At 51.8% G+C, this 15625-nt stretch overlaps 1 protein-coding gene across 10 annotated transcripts in view; it reads right to left on the bottom strand.

The window, feature by feature from the left end:
• MAP4K4 (mitogen-activated protein kinase kinase kinase kinase 4) overlaps nucleotides 1–15625 on the bottom strand; it is a 133746-nt gene that overhangs the window by 61199 nt on the left and 56922 nt on the right. For all 10 annotated transcript variants that reach the window (XM_027445809.3, XM_072031164.1, XM_038173234.2 and 7 more), the window contains exon 3: nucleotides 12742–12798. In XM_027445809.3, coding sequence (XP_027301610.1) covers nucleotides 12742–12798 — 57 coding nt within the window. The remainder of the gene's footprint in view (nucleotides 1–12741; nucleotides 12799–15625) is intronic.

The raw sequence follows: 15625 nt of genomic DNA, 5'->3' as shown, positions 1-15625 counted from the left end.
TGAAGAGGCTCGCTGAGGTTTGGATTTCCTCCGGTAGGTCCATGCTGACTTACGCACGGCGTTTAAAACCGCCCCGCGCTGCCAAAGCGCTGTAAGGGCTGTGCACTGCAGTGTACGAGTAAGTGTGGTTGGCACCGCGCCACGACGTCCAAAAATCATTTTCGTGCAGCTGCCAGCAGAAGGGAACTATATTCCTGGAGCAGATGTTTTTGTCGTCGGGGCTGCCAAGCACGCCTGGAAACCTCACAGCTGAGCGGTGCTGCGGGAGTGAATTGACAATGAACAGAGCCACGAGATGCTCGTGGCCATCTATCAGACGGGGCGTCACGGCCCCCTCTCTCCCTTCCTCCCCCTCTTGAGCAAGGAAGCTGCTGATAGCCGGTTGATTATTTACCTGCCTGAGAAGAAAACTCCTTCTAGCTCCACTGGGATGAATAAAAGCAATAAATGCTGGCAGAAAATATTACCCCCCAGATGTTTACCCTTAGCTGGGCAGGTGACAAAGAGACCATGATTAACAGCCAAGAAAATAGGACTGGAGCAAACATAAATGGCCATAATATTACAGTGCAGGTTTGTTTCTGCTGCTGGGCTGCGAACAGGCTTGTGGTTATTAAACAGTATTTCACCTCAAAAAGCAGAGCCGCTATGGCATCTCTCTCCCCGTTTAAAAACAAACATCCTTGATCCCAGCACAAGGCTTGCTCTTGAGCTGAGACCCTGGCAGCCCCAGCTTACAGAGGAAAGCTGCATGGCTGGAGTTGGAGGACAACAGCCCTCCTCCCAGCAGAGCTGCTTCCCGGGCGGGCTGCTTCACGCCCTCGTTTTCCAGCACTCACAGCCTTCAGACGAAGTCACACCAGCTTGGTCCTCCTCCTCCTTGCCACTGCTGAAAAGTGACACTCAGCAGCTTGGCTGCAAAGTAACGTGTTCTGCTGAAATCCTCCTGTGCAGGAACGATGTGACCTCCCTCGGAAAGGCTGACGTTTCAGCTTCCTCAGCCTCCAGTGGCCACGACGTCTCCTGTGCCAAGCCTGAGGGCATCTGCATGGGAGCCACGCTCATGGCTAGTGTCTGGAGCAGCGCCTTACTCCAGGATGAATTCAGAAGTTGCACATTTAAAAAAAAAAAAAAAGACACAAAACCCAACAGACGGCCTCTCTTGTCTGAATAAATAAAGAGCCTCCTTCTCAGGGACTTTCCCTTTAAAACAAAAGTAACGCTATCACCACAGGGTCTCCTGGGAAGATGATTCATACGCAGGAAAAGGACTGTAATTCTACGCTCGGGGCACTCACCCGAACAGATATTACAACTTTTTACTATGCTGGTCCCGTAACATGACGAAGTGACAGGCTGAAAAATCTTTCCTCAATCGCACTGATTTGAGGGCGAACAAAGAGCAATTAGCCCAGCCAAAGAGCTGGGGGCGGGGAGGGGGGGCCCATTTACATCTGAACGAGGAAACCTGGCTGGTGTGCAGAGCTTCGAAATCCAGGAGGATGTGCTTTAAGGCAGCGGATTTGCTCAGAGCGGAGCTGCCTGACAATGAAGCCATGCACAAAGGGGACAGAGCACAGCAACCGTGCCAGCTCCAGCTCCGCCACCAAGGAGCGGAGCCGCCGGCCTGTTTGGAAGCCTTGGTAAGCGTAGCGGAAGAAGAAGAAATCCCACACACAGCAGTCAGAGCCCTGCAATCGCCAGAGAAAGGCTGCTAAGTGAAAGACCATGTGTCGGGAAGGTCAGCTTCTGCCAGACTACAGGCATCCAAACAAAGCCCGGCACGGCTGGAGGCTCCTCTCCTGCCATTCCCCAAAGCGCTGTCCCCACAACAGGCTGGAGCAGAAACCCCAAAGCCCAGTGGAAAGGGAAAGCCTCACAGAAAGCCTTGGTGAACTTGGCGAAGCTTTGCCTTTCCCAGTTTACTAACAACTGGCACCCCGCTCAGAAAAACCTTCAGCAGAGCGAGGGGCAGGGGTGCTGAACAGGGAAAGGCTGAGCAGGGAGCCTGTTAGAAAGTCAGCCAAACGTCTCATCTTAAAAAGTGGAGTTTAAAGGTTGTGGGTGCTTCGGTTTTCATTTTGCTTTTCTCATTTGCAAAGCTCTGTCCCCAGATCAGCTCCATCTGCAGCCTGCAAGCCTCGGAAAGTTTCTGCCAGAGCGATGAGGAGCACACAGCCAGCATTTGGCTTTCAGTCGCAGCCATCGTGTGCTCCAAGGCTCACACGCCGCGGAGAGAAATCGAAGAAATTCGGAACTCTCTTTGGGCGAACGCTAAGCCTCGGATCCGAGGCATGAGAAATGACGACAGCGCATGTGTACGGCTTCAATAAAAGCCGGGCGCTGTGGAAAAAGGGACGTTGCCTCTTTTCATGACCTATAAAACTTCCTCACTGAACGCAGACTCGGCTGAGGGCAACTCTCCAACTTACTGGCAAACATCTTCAAAGCAAGACACCCAGCTAAGGTTGTCTCTCATACAACACAGCCCTTATTCCCTCATCCCTTTGGTTCGTTACCGGATGCTTTTCCCCAGGAGCTGTACCTGGCTGCAGCACGGACAGCAAGGCACCAGTGGCAAGCCAGTTTTCACCACCTGTGTACAGCACATTTCTGTGGTGCTGGCCTTTGGGGTAAGCATGTACCACACTGACAACCCCCACGGCATGTCTTCTTCCCTTTGGGGAGGTGTGGGACACGGCAAAGCTGTTCCTCTGCTGTTACCGTCCCCATAGTTAGGCTCCCACAGGGCCAGGTTAGGCCCTATTTTACCAATCATGCTGTCAAGATGATAAAAAGCAAGGATCAAAAGGGAAAAACTAATGATGAAACAAGTTTCTCTGAATGGAAGATGGAAAAAACACTCAACACCACTCAACACCGGCAAGCTGCTACGAGCATTAGCTCAGAGGTCAGCGCCGTGCTGCTGCCTATGAGCCTCCAGAAGAAACTTCTGGCTCCTGACATCAGGCAGCAGGCAAATCAGTTCCTCCCTCGGAAGCCCTCTAGTGATGGCCCAGAGCGCAGCAGTCCCACAGGCACTCAGCGCAACAAGGAGAAAATTTAGCCAAGGATTTAGACATGGCTATGTTCGGAGTAGCTATTTGAGCAAGTGGTAGATGGGGATTTTGTGACTGGTTATGCACTAGACCTCCAATACCAAAGAGGCAGCAATCCATCACGAGTGGCTGGTAACTAAGACATGGAAAAAAATGTAGAAAACTCACAAAAATGTAGGCTTGATATTGTCATGATTATTTTTTTCAATCTCAAATGACTTTTTGCTTTATTGTGCCTTAGCAATTGGCACAATCTCTGCTGTCTCCTATACAGCTCCTGAACACTCTTGAGTTTCTACAGCCATACTCATCCCCACGTATTATTGAGTTGCAGAGAAGACCTGCAGAAAAAATGCATCTTCAGTTTATTTTCTAAGAAAAATGATTAAATGGCAGCGAGTGTTAGCCCCCCTCCAGATCCAGCCCACCCTCGGGGCTTGCGGCTGTGTCAGGTCTTTCTGTGTGACCGTGCGATGCTGTTCCTAAACCCAGGGATTTATATCCTTCTGCTTTATCAACCAGCTGCACGACATTAGACTGTAACACAACCGGGGGGGTTGTTTTTCCCATCTCAGAGCAGCAAATCGTTAGATGCATCGTGTGCTGAGCACTGCTTCCCACAGCACAGCCTGCTGCACCTCAGCACCACTTTGCTGTCAGAGAAACCCATGATTTAAGTGGAACCTAAGAAATATCTGGGGGAAGCCGGAGCAATACCCAGTGCCTTAGGAATGGCACTACACAGGGCAGGGCTCCCTGCTCTGACTTTATCCCGCACGCTGGAATTCAGCATCGCAATGTACATTATGGAAATGGTCCAGAACAAGAAGTGAAGTAATTTCTGAGGCAAGCAAGCCGACTAAAAATAGCCTGCTGCACAGTGGGAAGGAACGGAGCAGGGGGGAGCCCTGCAGAAGAGCTTGGCTCTTCGCTCCTAAGCCCACAGGTGTGGAGCACGAGGAACAAACCCTCAGCGACCATCCCAGGTGGCTGAGGAGGATGCAAGCAGGTCCTGGAGAAGGCATCACAGCCAGCTTGCCTCCTGGTCATCACAAAGCCATCGCTGTGCAGGCAGGGGCTCCCATGTGGCCCCGTGGCTGTAGTGGGGTCCTGGGCAGCCAGCTGTAGGTGGCTCGAGCAAAGGGTCGGGCTGGGTGACCTTCAGGGGTCCCTGCCAGCCTCAGCCACCCTGGGAATGCATGAAAGCCACGCCATCTGAGTGTTTAGAAATAAATACTCAAACAAACTCTTCCTCCTGTCTTGCCTGCGAGCAGGAGAAATCCTTTCATGAACTTATTGGGGTGTTTGTTTAGGTTCATACACACGGGCAGGGGAATGAGTTTGCAATTTAGATGCTGATTCCTCCATTTCCACAAGAACAGCGCGAACAGCAGCGTGCTTCCAATTTGTGTTGGAAATCAAGGCCGGGGACACCTCCCCGATGGTTTTAACCAGAACCGAGGAGCAGCAGCAGCAGCTCTGAATGAGGAACCAGCTTTACCCTCAGGGGCTTGAACTGGAGTGGAGACTTCTCCGACGATGTAGCTCTCTGAGATCCGTACAGGTCAGCACAACTCAATTGTTTTGTAATGGACTCAAGGTTTTATAAAGCCTTTACATTTAAACAAATCGCTTCCATGTGTCAGAGAGGTTAAAAGAATGAAAAATTCAGAGTGAAAACAGCTAACGGAGATAAAAACGGGTTTCTCCCGCAGACTAGAAGAGAGGAAACCCAAGTCAACGTTGGAGAAAAAGCGACGGGGGTAAAATATGCAGGAGGCAAATCAAACCCTCCGTACTGGTGCTGCCTGTGCATCACAGTTTCCAAAGCAGTGAATCACCAAAGCCTCGCTGCCTGCAGCCGCGGTCGGCCAGGAGGACAGGTTAGTGCAGGGGGAGCCGAGCAAGCAGCCAGCAGCCGGGCTGCCTGCCCTCCCTTTTGCCTGTGGTCTGTTTTCCCAATTAAATTTCCATTTGGTAAAGCATTCCGCAGGAGAAAGCCATTTTCAGGAATCACACCCACTCCCCTGCCTTGCTCTCGCAGGCACATCCAAGGCGCTTTGCCAGGCCAGGAGCAGTTATCTGAAGGCACGGGGGCTGCTGCGTTGACGCGGGGATTTCCACGCAGTTCTTACCAGCTCGTGTAAAGCGAGGAGCAAACTCTAAAGCTCAGTTCAAGAAGAAAGAGCTGCGGTGGAAGATGCAGGAGAAACACCTCATACAGCCATCAACACGAAAAATAAAATATTAAAGTTCTTTTCTGGGACTGACCTCTCCGCTTGGCAGAGAGAAAGGCATCCTGAAGGCCTTGGGCACCAGGGGAGGAAATGCCTCCCTCTCAGGCACAAGCGGGGTGTTAATCGTGCTCACAAGTCAGCTCGGAGTGCAACGAGTTCCCACGTCCTTGCACATTAACACTTTCTGCCACCAGCTCGAGGTTTAGGAGCTGTTTCTTTTTGTCTTAAGACCGTATTTTAGCCAACAACTCCCCGCGCAATCACTCACAAAAGGAGAGCTGTCGAGGGACTCCAAGCAAACATTTCTCTCTCATTAAACATCAGAGCACAACACTGCCATTTTGTATTTATATACACGTTAAAAACGGAGCAGAACTGAAAGGGGGGGTGGCACAGGATAACCACACGATTTGCAGACCCACAAACTAAAGACAGAAGCAGAGGGAGATTTTTAAACGCTTCCAAGCCTAGCTGCAGCGCTCGCTGGAAAGCCAAGCACTGAAACTTTCTCTTTAAAGGCGAAAAGAAAAAGCAAGTTATCTACCTCCTGCTCCTGATTGACTAGAGACCAGTGGCCAGCCGGCTGATAATAGACAGTGGCCACGGTCTGCCCGCCATCCCCAGCACCGAGGCTGTAAATCCCAGCCTCTCTCCTCTCTGCGCCGCCTGCCAATTTTCACATAGCTTGTCAGGGCTTCATATCTTTGGAATTTCTCCCTCATTAGGCTCGGCCGAAGCTGGCCAGCGGATCCAGACAGCATTTGGTGGAGAAGAAGGCAGGAGGCACGGACGCTATCGCCGAGAAGCTTCATTTCCTTAGGAAGTCGAGATAAAACTGAGGAATGTCACAGGAGCAACAGGAGGAGCCCCCGGGCAGGTGGGGTTTATGAAACTACAATTAAACACAGTCGAGAAAGATTACGTTTGGAGCAGATATCTCCCCTTTAACATAAACACCAAATTAATTCTTGGCTCTTTGATCCGAAAGCCAAACTTTGAAGCGCGCCCCTGAGAGGCTGGAGCTTGGGCTGGCCCTGTGCTCTCTCGCCTGCCTGTGCAGGAGGGAGGAACCTGCCACAGAGCCCGGCTGCAGCCCAGATCCTTGCGAAAGTTAAAGCAGAGCGCTCTGTCACAAGCCTCACTGTGTGTTTTTTTTCCTGTCCAGACTGACAAGAGCACACATGTTCCCGCGGTGTATTGACAGTGCTGCCTTGTTTCCCCGGAGCAGACAACGCGCCTGATTCACCGGGGGTAAATGGAGCTGCGCCGTGTGCCTGACAAATTATACAAAGCGCAGCCCCCTGCTTTTTGCTGTTATCTGCACACCAAACATTTCTGCTTCCCGTCACAAGCTGAGTCTCCCCAGACAGCTCTCGCGAGCAAGGCAGCGCCAAAACGCCGGCGTCGAGGCCGCCTCCAGCAGCGGGACTCGTGTGGGCTGCTGCTCACGCTCGTGTCAGTGCAGGGCTGACCTGTAGGTCAAATATCATGGCTGGGAAAGCATCCACATGCTACCAGAGTGATCCTTCCCCACAGCCGGTATCAGGGTCTGGGTTTCCCTTGTACAGATGTGAGCCCCTTCCAAGCACGTGGAAGTCACGTTTCAGTCAGGGACTCCCCTGGCAATGCTAGCAGCAGGTCTCCAGATGGCTGCAGGTACCGCTGGGGGAAAAGATGCACGGCCTTCCTGTTAAATGCATGAGTACTGGCTGCTTGGATCGACGGACAGTCCCTGAAAGCTGGCCTTGAAGCACCTGTCCTGTCAACTAAAATGATGGCACGGCCTCCGCAGCCCACCCAGACGACTCACCCTTTGCTCCCGAGCGCGTCAGGGCAGTGGCAGCGTCAGACCAAAGGAAAGCAGTTTTTAAGGAAGAAGTCCAGACTTGTCCAAAGAGCTCACGACGTGCAGAAAGCCTTAGCACATACCTGTGCTCCCACCCATCTGCCACTGGAAGTCAGCTGCAGCCTCCACAGCATTTTGCCTTGTGCTCCAGGTGGGTAACCACACGCTCAGTGGCAGGCTTTAGCTAAGGAGAGCATCCTGACCACCATCGATTTGTGCTACAGCAAGGTGTTACCTGGGTCTCCTACAGCCAGGCAGGCAACATTTTAAAGCTGCCTCCCTGGAACAAGGAGATTCTTCTCCAAACCGTGGCCAAGTCCCCTTCCTAAGGCCATGACTTCAGTTAGGTCATTCGTGCGACGCAAATTTATGGGGCAGGATGAAATTGTTTTCTGCTAGACAGGATGAAGCCTTTCAGACCTGGCATAAGCAGGGGGAGACGAGGAGAAGGTAGCGACTGCACAGCTTTCTTTGCACCTCCATAACACAGCGATCCACCACCAGCCAAGGTTTTCTGCCCCACCTCCAACCGCGCGTGGAGCTCCCCACTCAGCCTCCCTCTCGCAGCAGCACCAAGCCTGACGTCCTCCCTTTCCCCAGCAAGCTCCTCCAGCCTGACAGTCTCGCCAACCACCCCTGGACTTGGATGAACACGGTTTAAAAGTTTGCCCTTTGCACAAAGCGGTGCCAGCAATGCTCCAGGAAAGTTTCTTGGGTCGGGTCCAAAAATATTCCCTGCAGCTCCAAAAAGACTGCCCCACTGGCTGTAAGCCTCAGCTCTTCTCAACCCTCTCCCAGACCAGGTATTACAGCTCAAGGGATCGTTCTGCTTAGCTCTGTTTTCCTCTGACCTGTAATGGTAAGTTCCCAAGTTCCCAGCAAGTTGTTTTTGTTTTTTTTTTCAACTTAATTCCTAGAAGAAACCAGAGTTCAATCAGCTTCAGGAGATATTGCACAGCTGCACCTCACGCCTGGGGGACAAGCAAGCAGGGTGCTAGCCCTCCCCATGGGAACCATCTGGGTTTTCAGGTGAGACAAAGATCAAGATCCATCGACCATCTTTTGTTTCTTTCATTAAAAAAAAAAAAAAAAAAAAAACATGTAAGAGGGTAAAGTTTTCCCCTCATTTTGGCTGCCTGCACGTGCTGGGAGCACACATACATCTGTACGCAGCTGCAGTCTTTCTGCAGACCGCTGTCGGGATGCTTTACGGGCACCGGGTAAGATCATTTACGCTGCCAGGGTTTATAACACCATATGGACCATCAGATACAGGCTGACAGGCACCCAAGCGACTTGCCTCCTCCACCAGCAGGCTGCAGTGAATAATCCCGGTCACCTTTCCTGCCGAGGTGCAGGAGATGTGCCGCGTTTCTGTGCAGGCCCGGAGCTTTTGGGTTGGGGTTGGTCATTTTTCTGCCCAGCACCTACCGAAAGGGCAAGACCAGCGAGCTCTAGGAGCGATGCAGCCTCCTTCATAAACCAGCGGGACACAGCGCCCGGTTGTTTATTTGGCATAATTGTACCCAGACTAGACTGGACAAGCCAGGAAACGCTGGGCACAGGAGCTGAGAGATGCTGCTATTAAGAAGGCACGCGGAAAACTTTCCCGGAGGATGCCAAGAGCGCGTGTGGGAAGAGGTAGGAGGAAGAAGCGGCAGCGGCAGGGGTTACAACAAACGGAGAACCAGAGGTTGTGTTTTTTCCCCGTCAAAATCAGCTACCAAAGATTTCCAAGCAGAAAAGCACCTCTGGAAGTGGGACACAGGGCTGACAGTGGAAACAACGGCCCAGCTGCACAGAAAGCCTCACAAAGAGTTAAAGAAAGCCGAGCCGTGTGTTCGGGGCGTGAGGCAAGTTACCAAGCTCAGATGCACGCCAATCTGCCAAGTAAGCTTCGCGAAGGTTTTAAATGTTGGTTTTGTGTTGTGTTTTTTTTTTTTTTTGCTTCACGAGAAAATGGATTCTTCTAAGCGAAGGGCGGCTGCCAAATCTCACAGCATACTCGTGTTGCAGCTGATAGCATCAGTCACGGCTCGCTTGGCATCCCGCAGCGCGTACAGCAGCGTGCAGCAGGCAGCTCGTGGAGATCCAGCAGCACGGTCACCGAGAGCCTTTTGGGAAGGGGTCAGCACTGACTCAACGCAGACTCTTCCAAAACAGTGCCCCATAAGGAGCAGAGACACTTCCATAGGCAGATTGAAGCCAGACTGCAGGAATCTCTCGAACGAGGCCTCCCCCAGCGCACGCGCGCAGCCCGGGAGGCAGCCTCCAGATGTACATTTGGGAGAATCCTTCCCAAAGTGTGTATATGCTGATAGCTCGTGGCGTTCCCCTTTTAAGGCCATTGAGCTCGCTCTGGCGACAGAGCAGCTCGTGATTGATGAATGCTGGTGTTTTGTTGTTATTTGCTCCATGCTCCAGTGACATTTTTTCACCCCTCCACGTGCTCCAGCTTCACCCTCAGAAAGCAAAAACACGACCTACACGCATGCCATGCTGGAAGAAGGCTTGTAGGGCTGTAAACCTTCCCCATCTTTTATGGCTGGATCTATAGGTCTGTGGATCCCTTGAGATCTACATGATCTTACAGAGCTTTCCTTGATTTGTTTGGAGAGAAGTGGAAGAAACGGCCAAGTTGCACGCCGACACCCCGCGTCGTTCCAGGCAGCAGCGCTGACTAGTTGTAATATATTCAAAGATGGAGCTGATATCTTCAGCCCACCTCCTCTTTTCTCATCCTTACCACCATTCTTCTCGAAATTAAAAGCTGAAGAGCAAACCACAAGAAAAGCTGAGACGGATGAAGAGCGCTTCCAAAGCGCCACGTTGGGTTTGAGCTGTAATGTTTCTTCCAACGTTGCTAGTTGGAGGTTACGCTACCTCATTTTCTTCGTGCCAACCAAAACTTTTCAAGGGAAGCCTTTGCTTCGACTTGGACATTCCTCCTGTTTGGAGGAATCAAAGCTTCGCAGCCCAGAGCTGATGTAACCCGGGTGATCCTGAGCAACGCAGGAACTGCAGAATTGGGCCTCAAAAACTGAAAATCTGGGGCGTGCCCCTGCAGCTTGCCAACACATTAGGCTTTCTAATTTTTTAAGCGCTTGGCAAAGCGAGCACTGGATCAGAGGTAACTGAAAAGAAAGAAAGTCTTGTGTGTTCTCCACGCAGGTGAGACAAAACAATCAGATATCGTCCGCCGCACCGCTCGGATTTGAGCATTCAGACATGGCACTGGCAGCAAACCACGTAGCCAGGCGCGAATCACCTGCAGCTGCAGTAGCTGTTCATCATAAAAGTCACAATTTCAGTTTTGTAAAAGAGTTCCCATTCAAGCATTTCTCCCCAAAGGCACCTACTCGGTTAGTTACCGTTCGTCTACCAGAGCTTTCATGCAAATGCAGCTCTCAAAGCAAGTGGAGGAGGTGAATTTGAGGCTGTGGCTCCTTCGGCATTTCTTTCCGAGCAGTGGCAGTCACTTCACACCTCCGCTGCACCTCTGTCCCAAATCCTCTCCTCCTACCATCCCTGTAAGTTGCCGTGAGCTACAACGATGATAGAGCTGCTTTAAACGTTGCCTGCCAGCAGCAGGAGATGCTCAGGGAGGCATCCCCTGAGGAAACCAAGCCACGGCTTGACCGTGAGGCCATCTTTGGCAGCACCATCAATTTGAGCTGTCCCTGAGCCCTCTCTCCTCTGCCACCAGGGAAGTGGTACACGCAACTGTGCCGTCCGTGCCTGGTGTTAAGAAGTGGGGCTGGCTTAGCATGACTTGGAAGAATTTACACCACACTTTTGGCCTCGTCAGGCTCGTTACTTTGAACCAAAACCACATGAGCTCCGCTGGTAGGAACGACGACACTTTTTAAGCTGCGTGGGGCTGACATCTCCCAACTCCTCCCCTCTGCCTGCCCTCATCCCCTAAAAAAGCCCGAGCCTGTGAGATAGAAGCTAGACAGTGCCAACAAACAGCTTGCAAAACCGGCCAACGAACTGCAGAGAGTTTCAAGCCATGAGCTCAGCCACCCTACACGCAGCGTTTTTCAATTGTTTTCCTTTTGCTGCGCAACCCCTCCATCACAACTGGTTGTGATTAATCCAGGCTATTAAAAACAGAGGGGCGCGTGCAGCGCAGCCCAGCTCAACGCTACGGAAGGAGCCTGTGCCGTGCTTCGAATGCTGCACGAGTGGCAACGTCTGCTGTGCAAAGAGTGTTTGCTTCACATCAACGCACCTTCCTTCTTCCCTGCTCTGTCCACACGTTATCTTCTGCAAGAGAGCACGGCCTTTTGATGAAGGCAGCCTTTGGAAACCTGCAGCTGAAGGTTGCTTGTTATCAGCCCATCTAACGCAGCCAGGACGCCCGGCTCTTGGCAGACACAGCGGCTCAGGTTAGGGCTCGGCCCTCACAGCGCCCATCGATCACAGGGAGATTGGGAGATAGGACTCGAGTCCTACCAGTTAACCTACCCCCACCTCCTTGTTTTCCTCCCTCTCCTGCCTGGTCGCCTCTTGCACCTCGGCCACCCGCCCTGCAGCTTGTCTCCAAGCCCATTTTCACTCGCCAAGGCCCCTGCACACGCCAGCAGCACAGAAAACATTCTGCAGCAATATCCTCGTAGGATTTTTTGCTTAACATGAGCAGCTTGCCAAAGACCCCCTGCCCTGTGCAATGCATGCACATTAACATAATTTTTCCCCTAAGGCCTGGAGAAGATGGAGGAGCTTAGAAAGGGAAGACGCTGGGTTTGGAGACGCACAACGTCTCCGAGGCACCACAACACCAGCCAGGAGCTACAGATATCCCACGAGGGGATCTCGTTCAATTTTAAGGCTGAAGCTGCTATGTTAATTGGGGATGCAACCCCGTAAAACAGAACTGGAACCAACAGGGAAAACTCGAGCTTTTCTGAGCTGTTTTGAAGACTTAATTTAAGCTGTTTGCTTTCTGAGCAGCACAAACTACGAGGCAGCTAAGGCTTCACGTATGGGCATATATTTTCTATTTCTCTGGCTGGGTTAATTTCCCGTCTTTCTCATCTAAAGCTCCACAGTAAATCCCCCTGGGTCAGCTACAACTACTACTTTACACTGCTGAGTTCTGCCAGCAATCTGCTCATCGTTCCTGCAGATGTTTCTGCTTTTGGGCTTCTGGGAACTTTATTGGACCCATTTCCTTTGAATAAACGCACACCCTTTTCAGGCTGCACATGCACTGGGGAAACTACCGGCCTCTCCCTCGAGCAGCCTCCTCGCCTTCCTCCTCAGTAAGGCAGAAGCAAGGTGTTACATTTGAAAGAAAAAAAATACAAGAGGGAAGCAGGGAATCTGCCTTTTTTCTGAGCAGTTCTGGAGTGCTACACGTGCTGGTGTGTCCTGGGCCCAGCCGAGGCCATTTGTGCAGGCCAGAGGCCCCAGCACACAAGCAAAAATCCCACAAGGGGCAGATGGGCTGGAGAGGTCAGGCCCTGCAAGCAGCGAGCAAGCATCCACACGCCAGGACCGTGCCCTTCAACGCCACCCCGCTGTAAGCCACGTGGCACCCTCGCCGCTGGATTTCACCCGCGTTACTAATAAAGCAGGATGCTTCTCTACTCACCTCAGTCACGTCCATGACTTTGATGGCTGCCAGCTGACCCGTCTTGACATGTCGACCCTGGAGAAGAGAGAGAAGCGTCAGCACCGGCGTTTCACCCATCCCTTCAACACACACAGAGCAAAATATTCAGACGAGAGCTCCAGCTGCTGGGTTTGCCCCAGCTGAGGGACCCTTCCCTTCTGATGCTTCAACAACAAATACTCCACATGGCCAAAAAAAAAGAGAATTTCTTTTTGAAACATTCTTACAGCAGTCTTAAAACCCATTTTTTTATTATTTTTTAATATTTTTTTTATTAAAGGGGTGATCGCGGAGATTAAGCACAGACAGATCACATTTGCAGCTTCTCTTCCGTCTACTTTAGCAGAGCTCATAGCAGTGATCATTTATTAACACACCACCAGTTATCCTCCACGTGCCACAGATTTCATTTCTACACATCAGTGTCTGGGAACTGGACAAATGCAAATATCCTGGGTGGCTGAAAAAGGATTCTCCTGGATTTGGCCTTTAAAAAATGGGGAAAACTGGTGGTGTTTCTTCAAGTGGTGCATCAGACCTGCAGCAGCCCTCTTTGCCTGTCTCCTCCCGATGAAGACAACCTCTCCCTTCGGCTACACCACCATAAGGGTAGGGTTTCTCGGTACAGCTTGAGCTGAATTAATAGATCGCAGCTACTGCAGCGGGGAGCTCGTCCCCTTCCCCTGCCTCCCTCCATCCTCCTGTCGCAGACGTCTCCCCTGAGCGCCGAATGCACTCTGGCACGCCACAGATCATATGAGAAGCTGATTTAGATCACGAAAATGGCAGAAAGTTAGCACAGAAAAAGCAAACTGCAGGGCGGGGAAGAGCAAAACTTGGTTTGCTCGGCAGTCAGAGCACAGCCAGAGCCAGAGCTGGCACAGGGCAAACCACGGGGCTCGGAGAAGGCAGTGTGCCCCACGACACACAGCCTGACCTCCCCAAAGCCTTCCCAAACCTCAGCTCCTTCCCAAATCAGCATCCCCTATAGCTGATGGATGTTATCAGTATCTTTTTCCTTGGACCGACTTCTAAACCTCTTCGCTTTATTCAAGACTGGCACCCCACAAGCAGAGCACCCCAAACCACATGTCTCTTTGGAGAGATTTTGGCTCCTTCCCACATCACGGTGCCCCCGGAGAGGCAATGCCCAGCGCTGCTGATGCTGCATCACCCAGAGCTCGGGTGAAATCCCGCAGAAATCTCTGCCCCCAGCTCCTTTTAGGAGTCGCGCTGTGCTGCACTCTCCCCCCATTACCCGATCCACGTGCTTTCTATAAATAAATTACTGTACTCGGGCTTCTGCCTGCTCTCTGAAGTCTCTTTATTGCACGCCTTTCTTTTTACAGTTTGGTCTCAAGCTAGGCTGGATTTTGAAACTAAATTAGGGTCGTAACATGTGTGCGCAATGGCCAAGATCGACCTCACCTCGACCCTACTAATTCTTGAGCCTTTCGGCGAGCCCTGGGGAGATGCAACTCCAACATCCCACCTGGACCTCTGCCTAATGGCAAAAGGCTGCGGTGGTCTCCTCGAGGCTCACCCTCCTGCCAAAGGAGGAGGGGAAAATGCCTTCGACCGAGGTGGAAAGATGCCTCCTCTCTTGGCTCTGCCCTTATTCTCCGCGGCTCTGGGGAGGGAATTAAAAGGTCCAAGGACGCCGGGAAGCGCGGTTTGAGGAACAAGCAGAGCAGGCTAAAGATAAGAGAGGAACAAGGACATCTCAGAGGGGAAAAAAAAAAAAAAAAAGCTCAGAAAAAAAAGAAAAATTGCTTTATTTATCACTTTAAACCCTCTAACTACTGCTGGGCCGGCTATTTCCAGCGAGGATCCTGAGATTTCCCAGGGCTCAGCCTCGCAGCTTCTCCTCGAGACAACATTCCTCCCCACGAGAGCGGCCCACGGCCATGAGTAATGCACAGCAGCCCTGCCGGCCCCCCAGTATAGGAAAGCTTCTCCAGTCTAAAAAAGCTTCTCTCCAGTACAAAAAAGCTGCTCGGGGTCCTGCCGATGCCTCGGCCGCCTGCTATTGAAGCGCGGGGAGCTGAGGCCAGAGCTGGCGTTTCATTTCGCTGCCTCTGTGGTGGGGAGGGGAAAAGCTCCTCCAGCAGCCTCCTGAGGGACTGGAAGGCAGGGGAATTGCGGACTGTGGGAAACGTGGGCTTCTCGGGATCTCAGGCCAAATTTAAACCCCGGTCAGTTCCGAATTATCGTTAAAAATTGCTCCAAATACCCTTTCGTCATAACGTATGGAGCGCTCCTATAAGCATCTACAACATGACTGGGGGGTGCAGCGTGACAAACTGATTTATATGGGAGAAGGAAAAGGACATTTCCAAGTCACATTCTTTTTATTAAAACCATTTTTCCAAGCAGAAAAAGGGGGAAAAAGCAAACGGCACAGGCACAACATGTAAGCAGGAGCGGAGCTGGTGTTTGTTTGTTTATCTGCCTCACCGCCCTGCTCAGGAACAGACTTGTCAAACTCTCCGCCCGCCGCTGCAATTTCTCTTGCAACATAAACCGGCCAAGGGCTCCTGCTTTTGAGAGACTGATAGTCCGATATTCCTGGCTGGCCTGCACTTTGGAAAGCTTTCTCCACCTTAAAAATAATAATAAATATAGAAGTGGTTGAATATGTTGAAGGAACTGCTGGGAGAAGCCTGCAGGACTCCATCTCTGGGGGTAAAAATGCATTCGAGCCCACCACCCTGGGCACCATGTGAACACAGCAGGCATCAAGACCACGTCCATGCAGCATCTCAGCGCTGTCTGTCCCTCCAGCAGGACATTTTTCATGCCCAACGATGCCCCTGCCTTAGTGCTATGTGGAGCCGTGTCCCCCACGGGGTGTCCCAGGGCA

This window comes from Anas platyrhynchos, chromosome 1 (assembly GCF_047663525.1).
Source record: "Anas platyrhynchos isolate ZD024472 breed Pekin duck chromosome 1, IASCAAS_PekinDuck_T2T, whole genome shotgun sequence".
In the NCBI taxonomy this organism is placed as follows: domain Eukaryota; kingdom Metazoa; phylum Chordata; class Aves; order Anseriformes; family Anatidae; genus Anas; species Anas platyrhynchos.
The sequence above is the reverse complement of the archived record's forward strand: the minus strand, read 5'-3'. Positions and strand labels throughout refer to the sequence as shown.